Source organism: Pipra filicauda, unplaced genomic scaffold (assembly GCF_003945595.2).
Source record: "Pipra filicauda isolate LSUMZ 115617 unplaced genomic scaffold, ASM394559v2 scaffold873_size119148_pilon, whole genome shotgun sequence".
In the NCBI taxonomy this organism is placed as follows: domain Eukaryota; kingdom Metazoa; phylum Chordata; class Aves; order Passeriformes; family Pipridae; genus Pipra; species Pipra filicauda.
In genome coordinates this window covers 88478-103942 of record NW_024105057.1, presented here as the reverse complement: position 1 = coordinate 103942, position 15465 = coordinate 88478, and the positions used below count along the sequence as shown (strand labels likewise).

The 15465-nt window shown below is 68.3% G+C and overlaps 2 protein-coding genes across 3 annotated transcripts; both read left to right on the top strand.

The window, feature by feature from the left end:
- Nucleotides 1–219: 219 nt before the first annotated feature.
- Nucleotides 220–8690, top strand: KIF1C (kinesin family member 1C). Its single transcript, XM_039390806.1, has 22 exons — nucleotides 220–308; nucleotides 1344–1467; nucleotides 1724–1800; nucleotides 1870–2049; nucleotides 2133–2198; nucleotides 2650–2828; nucleotides 2924–3035; nucleotides 3411–3488; nucleotides 3574–3639; nucleotides 3771–3846; nucleotides 3934–4012; nucleotides 4097–4218; nucleotides 4680–4792; nucleotides 4903–4982; nucleotides 5264–5339; nucleotides 5453–5532; nucleotides 5637–5731; nucleotides 5990–6073; nucleotides 6299–6461; nucleotides 6542–6599; nucleotides 6880–7518; nucleotides 7920–8690. The coding sequence occupies exons 2-22, from the start codon at nucleotides 1362–1364 to the stop codon at nucleotides 8430–8432; spliced, it is 3042 nt and encodes a 1013-aa protein (XP_039246740.1). The 5' UTR covers nucleotides 220–308; nucleotides 1344–1361; the 3' UTR covers nucleotides 8433–8690.
- Nucleotides 8691–8786: 96 nt separating this feature from the next.
- PCOLCE (procollagen C-endopeptidase enhancer) lies at nucleotides 8787–14863 on the top strand. Of its 2 annotated transcripts, XM_027712411.2 has the most exons (8): nucleotides 8787–9194; nucleotides 9732–9840; nucleotides 10650–10908; nucleotides 12521–12645; nucleotides 13050–13186; nucleotides 13711–13991; nucleotides 14386–14559; nucleotides 14645–14863. In XM_027712411.2, the coding sequence occupies exons 1-8, from the start codon at nucleotides 8866–8868 to the stop codon at nucleotides 14785–14787; spliced, it is 1557 nt and encodes a 518-aa protein (XP_027568212.2). In that variant the 5' UTR covers nucleotides 8787–8865; the 3' UTR covers nucleotides 14788–14863. The 2 variants fall into 2 exon arrangements, with proteins under 2 accessions (XP_027568212.2, XP_027568211.2); XM_027712410.2 differs by lacking the exon at nucleotides 8787–9194 and having other exon boundaries at nucleotides 9313–9840.
- Nucleotides 14864–15465: the final 602 nt, after the last annotated feature.

The window sequence follows — 15465 nt, the reverse complement described above, 5'->3', positions numbered from 1 at the left end:
GGGAAAAAACGTGAGAAGAAAACGCGACAATTACGAACGGCCAAAGGCGGGAAAATCCGCTCGGGCCGTGGCCCCACCTGCCCCACGCTGCCCCTTTAAGAGCCTTTACCTTCGTTACCCGTTTAAGTGGGGGCGTGGCCCCGCGCCCCCTCCCTCACGCCAGGCCCCGCCCCCCGGGCCCGGGCGCGGCCGCAGCGCCGGAGCCGCCGCCGAGCCCCGGGCGGGACCGCGACGGGCCCGGGGGCACCGGGCGGGACCGCGACGGGCCCGGGGGTCCCGGCCCGGGGGCATGAGGCACTGCTGGGCAGGTGGGCTGGCGGCCGCGAGGGCGTGGGGGCAGCTTTAGGGTCTCTCAGCTCTCTGGGAGCGGGTGTAGGGGGGGTCCCAGGGGTGTAGGGGCAGGTTTAGGGAAGCTATAGGGGGGTTCTGGGGGGTCCCAGGGGTGTAAGGGCAGGTGTAGGGGGGCTATAAGGGGGTTCTGGGGGGTCCCAGGGGCATAGGAGCAGGTAGAGGGGGGCTCTGGGGGGTCTCAAGGGTGTAGGAAGTGGGTCTAAGGGGCTCACAGGGGTAAATTTAAGGGGATTATTGGGTGGTTGGCGGGTCTCCCGGGGGGGCAGGTTTAGGGGGTGCCGTAGATGTGTAGGGGCTGTTTTATGGGGACAGGCAGGGAGCTTATGTTTGTTCAGGGGCCTGAGGAGCAGGTTTGGGTGACCTGTTAGGGGGCTTTAGGGGGGTGTCAGGGGTGTAGGGGCAGGTTTAGGAGGACTATAGAGAGGCTTGACGGGATCCCAGGGGTGTAGAGGCAGTTTAGGGGAGCTGTAGGGGGCTGATCCCGGCACTGGGGTCCCACGGGGTCATGGGGTCATAGCCTTTGACCTCCATGGGGGAGGGTGAGGCCTGAGGGGGGTGGGAGCCCCCCATTTTGGGTGGCTCACTGACGGGCAGGGGCTGTCACGTGCTGTTTACCCTGACCTGGGGTCACCTGGGGACAGGGGGGATTGCAGGGGGGCTCCTCATCCCCCTCTTCCTCCCTCTCTCCCCCCAGCCCCAACCTTTGCCCCCACCCCTGACCTTTGACCCTCCCAAGGTGCTGCCTGTACTTCGGGGGGGCTGGGGAGGGGTTTGGGGGGGGCTCTTTTCCCCCCCCGCCCCCCCTGTGGCGCCGCCCCGGGTTATTTTTAGGGCTCTCCTTGTCCAGGAGTGAGGGAGGGACACGGATCCGGCCCCCCCCTTCCTCCCCGTGGGTCTGGCCGGGACGTCACTGGTGGGTGGGGGTGGGGGGGGGTCCCCCAGACCTCGTGGGGAGGTTCTGGGGGGAGTGTGACGTCCCTCTGTCGCGACAGGGTGACGCCGTGACGGGCATGGCGGGCGCCTCGGTGAAGGTGGCGGTCAGAGTCCGGCCCTTCAGCGCCCGCGAGAGCAGCCGCCAGGCCAAGTGCGTCATCCAGATGCGAGGGAACACCACGTGTGAGTGGGGGCTCGCGTGGGAGGGGGTCCCCGGTGGGAGGGGGGACACCCCCACGGGGCGGGGGGGACCCCCCTCCCATCCCCGTCCTTGTCCCGTGCTGGCTCCTGGCCTGGAGGACCAGCTGCCGCCAGGCTAAAAATAGCAACTGAGAGGGCTCTGGGGGGGGTGACGGTGATGGGGGGGTGAGGGGGGCACGGGGGGGTGACAGCGATGTCGGGGTGGTCCCCCCAACCTGCTTCCACCTGCCAACCCCAGGCATCACCAACCCCAAGCTCCCTAAAGACGGCACCAAACACTTCACCTTCGACTACTCCTACTGGTCCCACACCTCGGTGAGTGCCAGGAGGGGCGTGGCGGGGCTCGGGGGGTTTTGGGGTGTCCCTAACTCACCCCCCCCGCAGGAGGAGGACCCCAACTTCGCCTCACAGCGCCGGGTGTACCAAGACATCGGGGAGGAGATGCTGGCACACGCCTTCGAGGGCTACAACGTTTGCATCCTGGCCTACGGCCAGACCGGCGCCGGCAAGTCCTACACCATGATGGGGCGGCAGGAGCCCGGGCAGCGCGGCATCATCCCGCAGGTCTGGGGTCCGGGGGGTTCCCGGGGGGCTCCGGGGGGTGCTGGACCCCCCACACCCACCGGCTCAGCAGCACTCACCCACAGCTCTGCGAGGATCTGTTCACCCGCGTCGCACGGGAGGGGTCCCCCGAGCTCTCCTTCTCCGTGGAGGTGAGGGGGCTTTGGGGGTTCAGGAGGGGTCCCCCGAGCTCTCCTTCTCCGTGGAGGTGAGGGGGCTTTGGGGGTTCAGGAGGGGTCCCCCGAGCTCTCCTTCTCCGTGGAGGTGAGGGGGCTTTGGGGGTTCAGGAGGGGTCCCCCGAGCTCTCCTTCTCTGTGGAGGTGAGGGGGCTTTGGGGATTGGGGGCTGCTCCCTGGCTTGCAGATGCCCCGTGGGTAATTTGGGGGTTCATCCTGAACCCCCCTGCCTTGCAGACTCCCCACACACACACCTCAGCAGTTTGGAGGTTCATCTGCCCCCTACCCTAACGTTTTGGGGGCTCAGCTGTCCCCCTGCCCCAGCAGTCTGGGGGCTCACCTTCCAACTCACCCTCAGTCTGGGGGTTCCTCCCCTCAACCTTTCGGGGGTTCACCCCCCAACCCTGGCCATGTTGGGACCCCCCAGGTGAGCTACCTGGAGATCTACTGTGAGCGTGTGCGGGACCTGCTGAACCCCAAGAGCCGGGGGGGGCTGCGGGTGCGGGAGCACCCCCTGCTCGGGCCCTACGTGCAGGACCTGTCCCGCCTCGCCGTCGCCTCCTTCGCCGACATCGCCGACCTCATGGACAGCGGCAACAAGGCCAGGTGGGGGCACGGGGGCACCCCCAGGCCCCCCAGACACTGAGGGTTCCCCCAAACCCCACCCAGACACTGAGGGTCCCCCCCAAATCCCTCCCCAGGACGGTGGCGGCCACGAACATGAACGAGACGAGCAGCCGCTCGCACGCCGTGTTCACCATCGTGTTCAGCCAGCGCCGCCGAGACCCGCTCAGCGACCTCACCACGGAGAAGGTCAGGGCTGCCCCAAAGTCACCCTGAGACCCCCCAGAGTCACCACCCAAAATCCACCCCAGACCCCCCAAAGTTCTCCCGAGCCACCCCAATCCCCCGAGTTACCCCAGAATCCCTGCTGAATTCCCCCATATCCCCGAGCTCACCGCGAAATATCCCCAAATTTCCCCCAAGTCCCCTGCAAATGTCCCCAAATTCCCCCTGCATCCCTCCCAGCCTCCTCCTAAATCCCACCCAATTCACTTTGCTCCCTCAAACCACCCCTGCAATCCCCCAATCCCCTGAAATCCCCTGAAACCCCTCAAAATCCCCTCATCCCCACATTTCCCCCCCCGAATCTCCCCCAGACCCCCCCAACCCCCCCTGCCCCCTCAGGTGAGCCGCATCAGCCTGGTGGACCTGGCGGGCAGCGAACGTGCCGATGCCTCGGGGGCCAAGGGCATCCGCCTCAAGGTGAGGAGGGACCCCCAGAACCCCCAGAAAGAGGGGGTGCCCCCCCACCTGTCCGAGCCTTCCTCCCCCTTCTCCCCCTCCCCAGGAAGGTGCCAACATCAACAAGTCTCTGACCACTCTGGGCAAGGTCATCTCCGCCCTGGCCGAGGCCGTGAGTCTGGGGGGGCCAGGGGGTCTCACCCCCCTCCCCACATCCCGTTGTGTCTCCCCACAACTCCGGGGTCCCCTCATTTTGGGGGGAGCACACGTGACTGCCCCTTTCCGTCCTCCCCACCCCAACAGACCAGCAAGAAGAAGAAGCCAGATTTCATCCCGTACCGGGACTCGGTGCTGACGTGGCTGCTGAAGGAGAACCTGGGTGGGTTTGTGGGGGCTGGGTGGGGATTGGGGGGTGGGCGGTGAGGTTTTTGGGGGTCCCCGGCTCCCACTAAGCCCCTCCCCGCAGGCGGGAACTCGCGCACGGCCATGATCGCGGCGCTGAGCCCGGCCGACATCAACTACGAGGAGACGCTGAGCACCCTGCGGTGAGGGAGGGGGGCTTGGGGGGGTCCAGGGGGGATCCAGGGGTTAGGGGGGAATTCCCAGCCCTGATCCTGGCCCCCCCCCAGCTATGCCGACCGCACGAAGCAGATCCGGTGCCACGCGGTGATCAACGAGGACCCGAACGCGCGGCTGATCCGGGAGCTGCGCGAGGAGGTGACGCGGCTGCGGGAGCTGCTCAGCGCCCAGGGTGAGGGGCTGGGGTGGTTTAGGGGGCTGTGGGGAGTTTGGGGGGCTGCAGGACGAGGTGATGTGGCTGCGGGAGCTGCTCAGCGCCCAGGGTGAGGGGCTGGGGGGACTGAGGGGGGCTATTGGGAGTCTGGGGGGCTGAGGATGGAGTTAAGGGGATTTAGGGGAGAAATTTAAGGGGGTTTTGGCTCAGATTTAGGGGAACTTGGGGAGCAGAGGATTTTAGAGGAGTAAAGCGGGGAGATTTGGGGGGCAGCTTTGAAGGGGTTGGGTGTAGAAAGGTTTTGGGGGATAGGGGGGAAGCAAAGAGATTTGGGGGCAGAGCTGAGGGGGTTTGGGGGCAGAGGGGGTTTAGGGGACAGTGTAGGAGGACTTGGGGGCAGAGCTGTGGTGCGGGGGGGGGGCATTTGGGGTTTGGGGGGGTGGTGCAGGAGGTAACAGCCAGCCCTGCCGACCCCCCAGGTCTGCCTGACACCGCCCCCCCAGCCCCCCCCACCGGGACTGACCCCACCCTCAACGGGGGGCCGGAGCCGGAGCCCCCCCTGGGCGCCGCCGAGGCCATGGAGCGGCTGCAGGTGACCCCAAAACACCCCCCAGCCCCTCTCCTGCCCCAGAGGGACCCAGGAGATCCACGTCCCCCTCCCCTAACCTGTGGGGGACCCCCCGAAATCGCTCCCTGTCCCAGGAGACGGAGAAGATCATCGCGGAGCTGAACGAGACGTGGGAGGAGAAGCTGCGGCGGACGGAGGCCCTGAGGCTGGAGCGGTGAGAGGGGGCCCCAAACCCTGCCATCGCTCCCAAAACCCTCCTCAACCCCCACAGCCCCTCTGAACTTCCTCCTGCCACCCCCCAAATTCCCTGCAGCACCCCCAGTCCCCCTCATGGCCCCCTAAAACCTGATCCCTCCACAGGCTTCCCAAACACTTTTTATGTACCCTCGAGTCCCCTCATGGCCCCCCCAGCCCAACACCCACCCCACTGCCCCCTAAACACCCTTGGGCCCCTCAGGCCCCCTTGGGCCCCCCTAAACCCCTCGTGCCCTCCAGGGAGGCGCTGCTGGCTGAGATGGGGGTGGCTCTGCGGGAGGACGGCGGCACCGTTGGCGTCTTCTCCCCTAAAAAGGCAAGTCAGGGGGCCTGGGGGGGCCCCTCAAAACCCCACAGCCTCTCCCCCACCAGGGGGGACCCCACTCACCCTGACTTTGGGTTGCTGTTTCTTTTCTGCCCCCCCAAAAGACTCCCCACTTGGTGAACCTCAACGAGGACCCGCTGATGTCCGAGTGCCTCCTCTACCACATCAAGGATGGTGTGACCAGGTGAGCGGGGGGCTGGGGCCCCCCCAAACCACCCAGGGCCCTCCTGAACCCCTCAGGGCCCCCCAGACGCCTCGGGCCCCCCAATTTGCCCTGTGCCTCCCCAGGGTGGGCCAGGTGGACGTGGACATCAAGCTGTCGGGGCCGTTCATCCGGGAGCAGCACTGCCTGTTCCGCAGCTGCCCCGACCCCTCAGGGGAAGGTACGGAATTCAGAGGGGGGGGTGCCAGATTTTGGGGTGCCCCCCCTTGCCCTGCCCCCTTCCTGCACCCCCTAATTGCTCTTTCTCCCCCCCCCAAACGCTGGCACTGGAGCAGGTCACCGTGGCCCCCCCAGGTACCGCTCCCCCTGTGCCGGCGGGACGGGGGAGGGTTGGGGGGTTGGGGGTGGGATTTGGGGTCCCCCCACCCCGGCTTAGCAGGGGGGTGACCCACCCTCCCCTCGTTGTCCCTCCCCGAAGTTGTGGTGACGCTGGAGCCGTGTGAGGGGGCTGAGACCTACGTCAACGGGAAGCAGGTGACGGAGCCGGTGGTGCTCAAGTCGGGTAGGGCCCGCCCCAAATCCCTCTCTGTTCCCCCAAATCTCTCTGTGTTCCCCCAAATCCCTCTGTGTCCCCCAAAATCCACCCCAGATCTCTATGTGTCCCCCAAATTTTTCCTCCAATTCACTGATGTCCCCAAATCCCCCCAAAACTCCCCGTGACCCTCCCAAATCCGTATGTCCCCAGATTTCCCCTAAATCCCCTCTGTTTCCCCCGCCCTGTTCCTAGGCTACCGCCTCATTTTGGGGAAGAACCACGTGTTCCGCTTCACGCACCCGGAGCAGGCGCGGCGGGAGCGGGAACGGGGGGCTCCCCCCGGGCCCCCCCTGGACTGGAACCTGGCGCAGCGGGAGCTGCTGGAGCAGCAGGGCATCGACATGCGCCTCCAGAGGTGGGGGCACCCTCGGGGGCACTTGGGAACCCCCCAGGCACGGGCTGGGGGTCTCACCCCGTGTGTTCCCCCCGCCCCAGGCTCCAGGAGCTGGAGAACCAACCCCAGGCAGAGAAGGAGACGGTGGAGCAGCCACAGGTGAGGGGCCCCGGGGGGAGGCTGGGGCTAATTTGGGAATTCTGTGGGTACGTCTGGGGGTCGCCTGTGTCACTTTGGTGTCCCATGAGCGTTCCTGGGTGTCCCACAGGCGTCCCTTGGGTAGCTCCTGGGTGTCACCACTGTCCCTTGCCTCCCCTCAGCGTCCCCTGGGTGTCCCTTGGGATGTCCCCCGGCTGCCCGAGCTCTGCCCTGAGTGGCCCCTGCATCCCCCACGCCGTCCCTCCACGCACCCACCCGCTCCCCCCGTGTCCCCCCGCAGCCCCCCACGGCAGACCCCCGCTGCTACGAGGCCGGCTGGCGCCTGATCTCGTCCCTGCGCGCGGCGCTGCCGGCGCCCGCCGTGCGCTCGGTGCTGCGCCGGGCCGGGCTCCCGCTGACGGCGCCGGGCAAGCGCCGGGAGCCCCTGCGCGTCTACCAGATCCCGCAGCGGCGCCGCGGGGGCTCCTCGGCCCCCGCCCCAACCCCGGCCTCGGCCTCGTCCTCGCCTCAGCCCTCGTGGGTGACCATGGCCGACCTGAAGGCGCAGGCGGTGCGGGAGCTGAGCCTCGAGGTGGCCCTGCGGGAGCCGCGGCCGGCGCGGCGCGAGCTGGAGGCGCTGAGCCTGGCGCGGCTGCGCGAGCTGTGCCGGCGCCACGGCAAGCGCGAGCCCACCGAGCGCGACGGCTGGCGCGCCGTGGCCAGGGACGTGTGGGACGCCGTGGGCGGCGGCGGCGAGGACGAGGAGGGCGGCGGCGGCGCCCGCGAGCAGGTGAGCGAGGTGGAGGGGCTGCGGCTGCACCTGGACAGGCTGGCGGGGATCCTGCGCGAGGTGAAGCGGCAGAACAGCGCCAAGGACGAGCAGATCCGCGCCCTGCGCGACCGCGTGGGGCAGATGGAGCGAGTCATCCCGCTGCCGCTGGTGAGGGGCACCCCCCGGGCTGAGCCCTGGCACCCACAGCCTGGCCTAGGGCAACCCACGGCACCCCAAAGAGCCTCAGTGTGCCTGACCCACAGCCTGACCCACAGCCTGACCTAGGGCACCCCATGGCACCCCAAAGAGCCTCAGTGTGCCTGACCCACAGCCTGACCCACGGCCTGACCTAGGGCATCCCCCAGCCTGCCCTACTGCACCCCATGGACCCCTAACGTAGATCCTGCCACACACAGTGACCTAGACCTCCCCTTCCCACCCTGTGGCCCCCCCAGACACATCCCTCCCACCCCATGCCCCCCCCCCCGCCCCACAACCCCCCCAGACCTTCCCCACACCCTCCTTGCCCCCCAGACTCCCCTAACCCCCCTCTCTTCCCCTCCCCACAGGATGATGATGCCGAGGCCGAGCCCCCCGCCCAGGAGCCCCCCCAGGACGCCCTCCCGGACCCCCCCCAGCCCAGCCCAGCCCGGGGGTCGCCCCCCCCCTCGCCCCCGTCGGCGGCGGCGGCGCGGCTGTGCCGGCTCATGGAGCAGGACCCGGCGTTCCGGCGGGGGCGGCTGCGCTGGCTGCGCCAGGAGCAGGCCCGGCTCATGGCCGGGGGGGGCCCGCAGCCCCCCGCCACCCCCCGCCGCCCCCCCCGCTTCAACGCGGCCCCCCAGGACTCCAAACTGCGCTTCCCCTTCAAGAGCAACCCCCAGCACCGCGTGGCCTGGGGGGGAGGCGGGGGGGGGGCCGCCACCCCCCCATCCGAGCACAGCCCCCCCCCGCCCCCCTCGGGGCGCCCCCGCCGGGGGTCCCTGGACGGGGGGGCCCCGCCGCCCCCCGTGGGGACCCCCCCTCCTCGTGTCCGCCGCCAGCGCTCGGCCCCTGACCTGAAGGCGCGGGGCCCCCCTGCTTAGGGGGGCGCGGGGGGGGTTGGGATTTTTGGGAAACGCACCCCCCCCCATGGACAATCACGGCCTCTTCCCCCCACCCCCACCCCACAATGGGGGGGTTCTCCCTGCCGGGGGGACCCTCAGCTGCTGTCACACTGCCCGCCCCCCACCCCAGCGTGTGCGTGTGTCTGTGGGGGGCGCCCCCCGGTCAGGGGGACCCCCCCCAATGCAGGGGAACCCCTAATTAGAGGGGATCCCGCTAATTAAAGAGGGAACCCCCCATTTCGGTGCCTCCGCTCCGCTGGCCCCGCCCACTCCAGCCTGGCACGCGCGGGGCACGCCCCTTGGGGCGAGGCACGAGAGGGCTCCGCCCACCCTTTGGCCACGCCCATTTTCTCATTATGTCTTCGGGGCACTGACCCTGAAAGCCCCGCCCCTCACCAATTTTGGGGATGTGATGGGCGTGGTGTGCATGGCTCCACCCCCTGGCGGCGACCCCGCCCCTCCCACGCAGGCAGCGCTGGGCCGGGGGCGTCTCCCCAAGCCCCTCCTCTTTTGGGGCGTGTCCCCTCCGGGCCCCGCCCCTTTGTCCCCCCCGTCGCCCCCCCCCGTGGCCCCCGGGCCCCCCCCGGCCCATTCGCCCCAGCCCGGCCGCGCCATGAGCCACCTCGGGGCCCCGCTGCTGCTGCTGGGGCTGCTGGGGGCGCTGGGACCCCCCCCGGCCGCGGGGCAGGACCCGGGCCCGGCCCCGAGCCCCCACCCCACCGCCCGCCCCAACGCCACCAGGTGACGGCACTCCCCGGGCACCGGGACCCCTCCCCGGGCACCGGGACCCCCGGGTGGGGACGCGCCTTGGACGGGACGGGACCTCCCGGGCACCGGGACACCCCCCGGGGTGGGACAGGACACCCCCGAGACGGGACGGGACCCCCCGGTCACCGGGACACCCCCCGGGATGGGACAGGACCCTCGGACACCGGGATCCCTGGGACGGGACACCCCCGGGATGGGACCGGGCCTCCCCCAGAACGTGGCACCCCGGGATGGGATCGACACCCTCCGGGACGGCCCTTCCTCCCGGGACGGGACCGACCCCCTTGGCCGGGACAGGACACCCCTGTCCGGGACTCCCTCCTGGGACCACGGACCCCCCCTGGGCCAGGATCGGGAGCTGGGACCCCCCCCTCAGACCCGGGATCCCCCCAAGACCCTCCGGAACCAGGACCCCCCCTTAGCCCAGGGGAGAATCCTGGGACCCCCCAAGCTCGGGTTTTCCCCCCTGTCTGGGCCCCCCAGTGATCCCCCCGTGCCGTGTCCCCCCAGGCCGGTGTTCCCGTGTGGGGGGGACCACCGAGGGGAGTCGGGGTTCATCGCCAGCGAGGGCTTCCCCCGGCACTACCCCCCCAGCAGCAACTGCACCTGGACCATCACGGTATGGACCCCCCCGGGCACCCCAAACCCCCCCGGGCACCCCAAACCCACCTGGGGCACCCCAAACCTCCCCAGGGCACCCCACCTCCCTCACAGGGTACCCCCCCAGACCTTTCCAGGGTCACCCCAACCCCTCCGGGGACATCCCAACCCACCCCCTCGGTCACCCTGGAAGAGCCATCCCAGCTCTTCCCCCCCCTCCTGTCCCCAGGTGTCCCCACGTCCTGCAGGTGGCCAAAGGTCAGGTGGTGACACTGCCCTGTGTCCCCATGTCCCCCCGGTGTGACCCCATGTCCCCCCCCGGGACCCTCAAGGGCCGGGTGGTGACATCCCACTGTCCCCGAAGCCCCCACGTGCCCCCGTGTCCCTCAGGGTGAGGTGGTGATACCCCAAGGTGGGGTATCCCCAAGGTGGTGACACCCTGACCCCCCCCAATGTCCCCAAGGGCCAGGTGGTGACACCCTGACCCCCCCAATGTCCCCAAGGGTCAGGTGGTGACACCCTGAGCCCCCCAATGTCCCCAAGGGCCAGGTGGTGACACCCTGACCCCCCCCAATGTCCCCAAGGGCCAGGTGATGACACCCTGAACCCCCCCAATGTCCCCAAGGGCCAGGTGGTGACACCCTGAACCCCCCCAATGTCCCCAAGGGTCCAGGTGGTGACACCCTGACCCCCCCAATGTCCCCAAGGGCCAGGTGGTGACACCCTGAGCCCCCCAATGTCCCCAAGGGCCAGGTGGTGACACCCTGACCCCCCCCAATGTCCCCAAGGGCCAGCCGGTGACACTCCGGCCCCGTAATGTCCCCCCAGGTCCCCGAGGGCCAGGTGGCCACTCTGTCCTTCCGTGTCTTCGACCTGGAGCCGGACCCCCTGTGCCGCTTCGACTCGCTGTCGGTGTTCGGGGGGCACGGCCCGGGGGCGCCGCTCCTGGGGCGTTTCTGCGGCACGTTCCGGCCGGGGGCTCTGCGGGCCCCCCACAACCGGCTGCGGCTGCGCATGGAGAGCGACGGCGGCACGGCCGGGAGGGGATTCCTGGCCTGGTTCAGCGCCGGCAGCCCCCCAGCTAACGGTGAGAGACCGCCCCCCAAATCCGGGGGAGACTCTTTGGGGGCGCCCCCGAAAACCCGGGGGGCGAGGGACCCCCCTCGGGGGCACGGGGAGCACCGCCGGCGGAGAGCAGGGGCAATCCCAAAACACGTGGACACCCCCAAAACCCACGTGATGGAGACCCCCAAAAACACGTGGGGAACCCCAGGAACTTGCAGCGATCCCCCAGAGTCACGTGGAGACCCCAAACCCCTGCAGAGACCCCCAAAATCCCCCATGGAGCTGCCAAAAACACATGGAGACCCCCAAACCTCCATGGACACCCCTCAAGCCCCCATGGAGACCCCCAAAATTCATGAAGCCCCCCAAAAACCAAGTGAGAACCACTGGTGGAGAGCAGGGACAGCCCTAAAACACCCCCAGGGAGGTCCTGGGAGCTGTGGAGGGAAATGGGGAGAAAAGGGGAGGAAAAGAGGGTGAAAAGTGTGAAAAGGAAGGAAAAGTGTGAGGAAAAAAGGGGAGGGAAGAGGAGAAAGAGTGAGGGGGAAAATGTGAAAGTGAGAAGGGGAGGAGGAAATGGGGGAAGTGTGAGGAGAAAAGGGAAAGAAGAGGGGGAAAGGTGAGGGAAATAGGGAAAAAAGCCTGAGAGAAAAAGGAGGAAAAAGCTGAGGGGATAAAGAGGGAAAAACTGAGGAGAAAAGGAGGGAAAACTGAGGGGACGAGGCAGGAAAAGTGTGAGGGGGAAAAGGAAAAATAGAGGGAAAACTGTGAGGGGAAAATCTGAGAGGGAAAAGTGGGAGGGGAAAAGTGGGAGGGTAAAGGAGGGAAAAATTGAGGGAAAGTGGGGAAGAGTGCGAGGAGAAAAAGGGGGAAATGAGGGGGAAAGTGTGACGGGAGAAAGGAGGCAAAATGGGGAAAATCCTGAGAGGAAAAGGAGGGGAGAACTGAGGGGGAAATGGGTGAAAGAGGGGGGAAAGCGTGAGGGGGGAATGGGGGGATGTGGCAGGAAAACACGAAGGGAAACGTGGCCCAAAATGGAGGGAAAAGCTGAGGGGGAAAGGGGGGCAGGGGGAGCCGCCGGCGGAGAGCGGGGACACCCCGAGACACCCCCAAACCCACCCAGACCCCCGGGGAGAACCCCAGACCCCCCAGACACTCATCACACCACGTGGAGACCCCAAAAAACACACGGAGCCCCCCAAACCCTCATGGAGCCCCTGAAAACCCCCGTGGAGACCCCCCAAAACCACCCGGACCCTCCCCAGCCACCCTGCAGGGCCCCCCCCAACCCAGCCCAACCCTTTTGCAGGGCCCCCCCAGGGACGGCGGCGCTCGGGGGTCTCTAATAAACCCCATTTTTTCGGGGAGTCCTGGCACTATTTTGATGGTGAGTATGACCCCCCCCAGACTTACAAAAACATTCCCGGGGGGGGTCTTGCACCCCAAAAGTCTATTCCACACCCCCCCCCAATCCCAGGGTGGTTTTGGCAGAGCCCCCCCCCCAGTCCCCCCCTCCAAGGCCTCATTTTGGGGGTCTCAGGGACAGAGGAGTCGCCGGCGGTGCAGGAAGGGGGGGAAGGGGGGTCCCAGCATGTGTTTGCCCCCAAAATGTGACCCCCCTGCCCCCCCCCCAGAGCACCAGTTTTGTGGGGGGCGGCTGGAGAAGCCCCAGGGAAGCCTGAACACCCCAAATTGGCCAGAGGAGAATTATCCCCCCGGGATCAGCTGCTCCTGGCACATCGTGGCCCCCCCCGACAAGGTTTGGGGGGCCCGGGGGGGCTTGGGGGGGTTCAGAAGGGGGTTTTTTTGGGGGGAGGTCAGGGGTGGTTTGGGGGTGTCAGGAGGGTTTGGGGAGGTCAGAAGGGGGTTTTGGGGAGACACCAGGAGGGTGGGGGGGGTCAGGAGGGGTTTGCAGGTGTCGGGGGGGGAGTCAGAGGGGGTTTGAGGGGGACAGGGGAGGTTTGGGGGGGTCAGAAATCGTTTGGGGAGGGGTCACAGGAGGATTTGGGAGGGGTTAAAGAGAGACCAGGATGGTTTGGGGGGGGGGGGCAGGAGAGTTTTGGGGGGGTATCAGGAGGGTTGGGGGGATCCGAGGGGGTTCAGAGGGGGCGGGGGCGGTCCGGGTGTTGAGCCTGACTTTTTGGGGGGTCCGTGCCCCCCCAGGTGGTGGAGCTGCGGTTCGGGAAGTTCGACGTGGAGCCCGACCCCCACTGTCGCTACGACTACGTGGCCGTGTTCGAGGGGGGGGCGCGGGACGACGCGCGGCGCCTGGGGCGGTTCTGCGGGGAGGAGACCCCCGGGTGAGCCCCCCCGGACCCTGCCGAGCCCCCCCAACCTGCTCCAGCCACCCCCAAACCTGCCCAACCCCCACAAACCCACCCTGAACCCCCCTAAATCCAGCCTGATTCCCCCCCTCCAAACCAGCCTGACCCCCCCCAACCAGCCCCGACATCGACCGGATCCCCCCCAGCCCCCCTTGGACCCCACTCAGGACCCTCCCAACCCCCCCAAATTCCTCCTGATCCCTCCAAACCATCCTGCCCCCCCCTTACACCCCTCCTGAACCCCCCCAAACCCTCCCCTTTCCCCTCCCACACCGCCCCAAACCCACCCAGGACCCCCCCAAAACCCCCTTCCGACCCCCCCAGCCCCCCCGCGATCCCCCCCAACCCCTTCTGACCCCCCCAACCCCACCTTGGACTCCCCCAAACCCCCTCCCAACCGCCTGAACCCCCATGATCCCCCCCCAACCCCCACCCTGGCCCCCCGCCCGCCCTCGCCCCGACCTCCCCAAGCCCCCGCTGACCCCCCCGTGCCCCCCCAGCCCCATCGTCTCCACCAGCCCGGAGCTGCTGGTGCAGTTCGTGTCCGACCTGAGCGTCACCGCCGACGGTTTCTCGGCCTCCTACACCCTGCGGGACCGGGGGAGCCCCCCCGAGCCCCCCCCGAGCAAACCCCGGGGGGGCGGCAAAGGGAAACCCGCCCCCAGCCCCAAACCGGGACCCCCCCCCACGGCCCCCCCCGGCCCCGCGGGGACCCCCCCCTGCCCCCAGCGCTGCCGCCGCGCCGGGACCCTCCAGAGCAACTTCTGCAGCAGCGACTTCGGTGAGAGACCCCCGGAATTGGGGGGGGGACCCCGAGATGGGGGGGGAGCGTGGGGGGGAACCCGAACTGGGGAGGGGGGGGTGCAGAAGAAAATCCTCCAAAAATGAGGGATGGGGGTGGGTGAGGACCCCCAAAATAAGGGGATGGGGGTGGGTGAGGACCCCCAAAATGAGGGGTGGTGGTGAAGAAACCCCATAAAATTGAAGGATGAGAGTGGGTGGGGGACCTCAAAATGGGGGGGGGATGGTGGCGAACCCCCCAAAACAGGGGGATGAGGGTGGGTGGGGGCCCCCAAAGTGGGGTTATGGGGAGGGTATGGCTGCGCCCCCCCCCAAACCTGCCGGGGGGGGGGGTGTCCGAGGTTTTGGGGTGCCTGACCTCCCCCCGCCCTCAGTGCTGACCGGGACGGTGAAATCGGTGTCGCGGGGGCCCCCCCAGGAGCCGGGCTGGGCCGTGGTGTCCGTGCTGAGCGTCCCCAAGGCGGGGGGGCTGGGGGTCCCCACCCCCGCCAAGGGGGCCACGCTGCGCCTGCAGCTGCCCTGCCGCCTCTGCCCCGCGCTCAAGAAAGGTGGGTGCCCTCGGGGGGGTGGGGTGGGGTCTCTCTGGCCCCCCAGACCCCTGACACCCCCCCCTCCCCCCCAAATCTCTTCCAGGCTCCAGCTACGTCCTGATGGGGCGGCTGGGGGGGGACGGGGTGGCCCTGCTGCCCCCCGACGCCTTCGTGGTCCCGTATCGGCCGCAGCAGCAGCAGGTCCTGGGGAACCTCAGCAAGAGGCCGTGTCGGGGGAGCCCCTGAGACCCCCCGCCTCGACCCCCCGAAACTGGGGAACGCCCCCCTACACACATATGCAAATAAAGGGTGCAGAGCTGGAGCGTGCGAGTGATGGGGGCGGGGGGACACAGACGGACCCCTCCCACCGTGGGGGAGCCCCGGGGGGGGGGGGGGGGGGCCGTTTCCCTTCCCCCCCCCTTTAAATCCCGGGACGCGGCTCCTTTAAGAGCCGGGGGCGGGTCTTGTGGGAGGGGGCGCGGCCTTCTCTTGCGGAACGTGCCTTCTGATTGGCTACCGGGGGTTCCTCCCCCTTGTCCCCCCCACGGGTCAGGTGGCCTGTCAATTATCGCACCCACCAGCTGTGATTGGTGAAGCCGTCGTGCCCCGCCCCCTTACTGGACTTTAATTGCTGCAAACCGGATTGGTTGGTGACATGTCAATCACGTGCCTTGTCCCTGCCTTCTCGAACACCATTGGCTAACTCCGCATAAACATCTGGGTGGGACGTTGCCGGGCAACGAGCTCCGCCCTGTCCCTCGCGATTGGTGGAGATCTGGTTCTCTCTCTAGTCTCCGCGCTGCAATTGGTTCTTCTCTCTATCCATCAAAGCCCCCTGCCCTCACCCTCTCCGATTGGCCACCTCTCCGCGCGCCCCGCGCTCCGATTGGCTGCGGCGCCGGCTCCGCCCCCCCGCGGCGGGGC

Coding starts and splice junctions, on each gene's coding strand:
- PCOLCE (XM_027712410.2), top strand. CDS start 9,364: ATGGGACAGGACCCTCGGACACCGGGATCCCTGGGACGGGACACCCCC. Junction 13,187..13,710: donor TGCGGGGAGGAGACCCCCGG/GTGAGCCCCCCC, acceptor GTGCCCCCCCAG/CCCCATCGTCTCCACCAGCC. Junction 14,560..14,644: donor CTGCCCCGCGCTCAAGAAAG/GTGGGTGCCCTC, acceptor AATCTCTTCCAG/GCTCCAGCTACGTCCTGATG.
- KIF1C (XM_039390806.1), top strand. CDS start 1,362: ATGGCGGGCGCCTCGGTGAAGGTGGCGGTCAGAGTCCGGCCCTTCAGC. Junction 5,533..5,636: donor ATCAAGGATGGTGTGACCAG/GTGAGCGGGGGG, acceptor GTGCCTCCCCAG/GGTGGGCCAGGTGGACGTGG. Junction 6,074..6,298: donor GCCGGTGGTGCTCAAGTCGG/GTAGGGCCCGCC, acceptor CCCTGTTCCTAG/GCTACCGCCTCATTTTGGGG.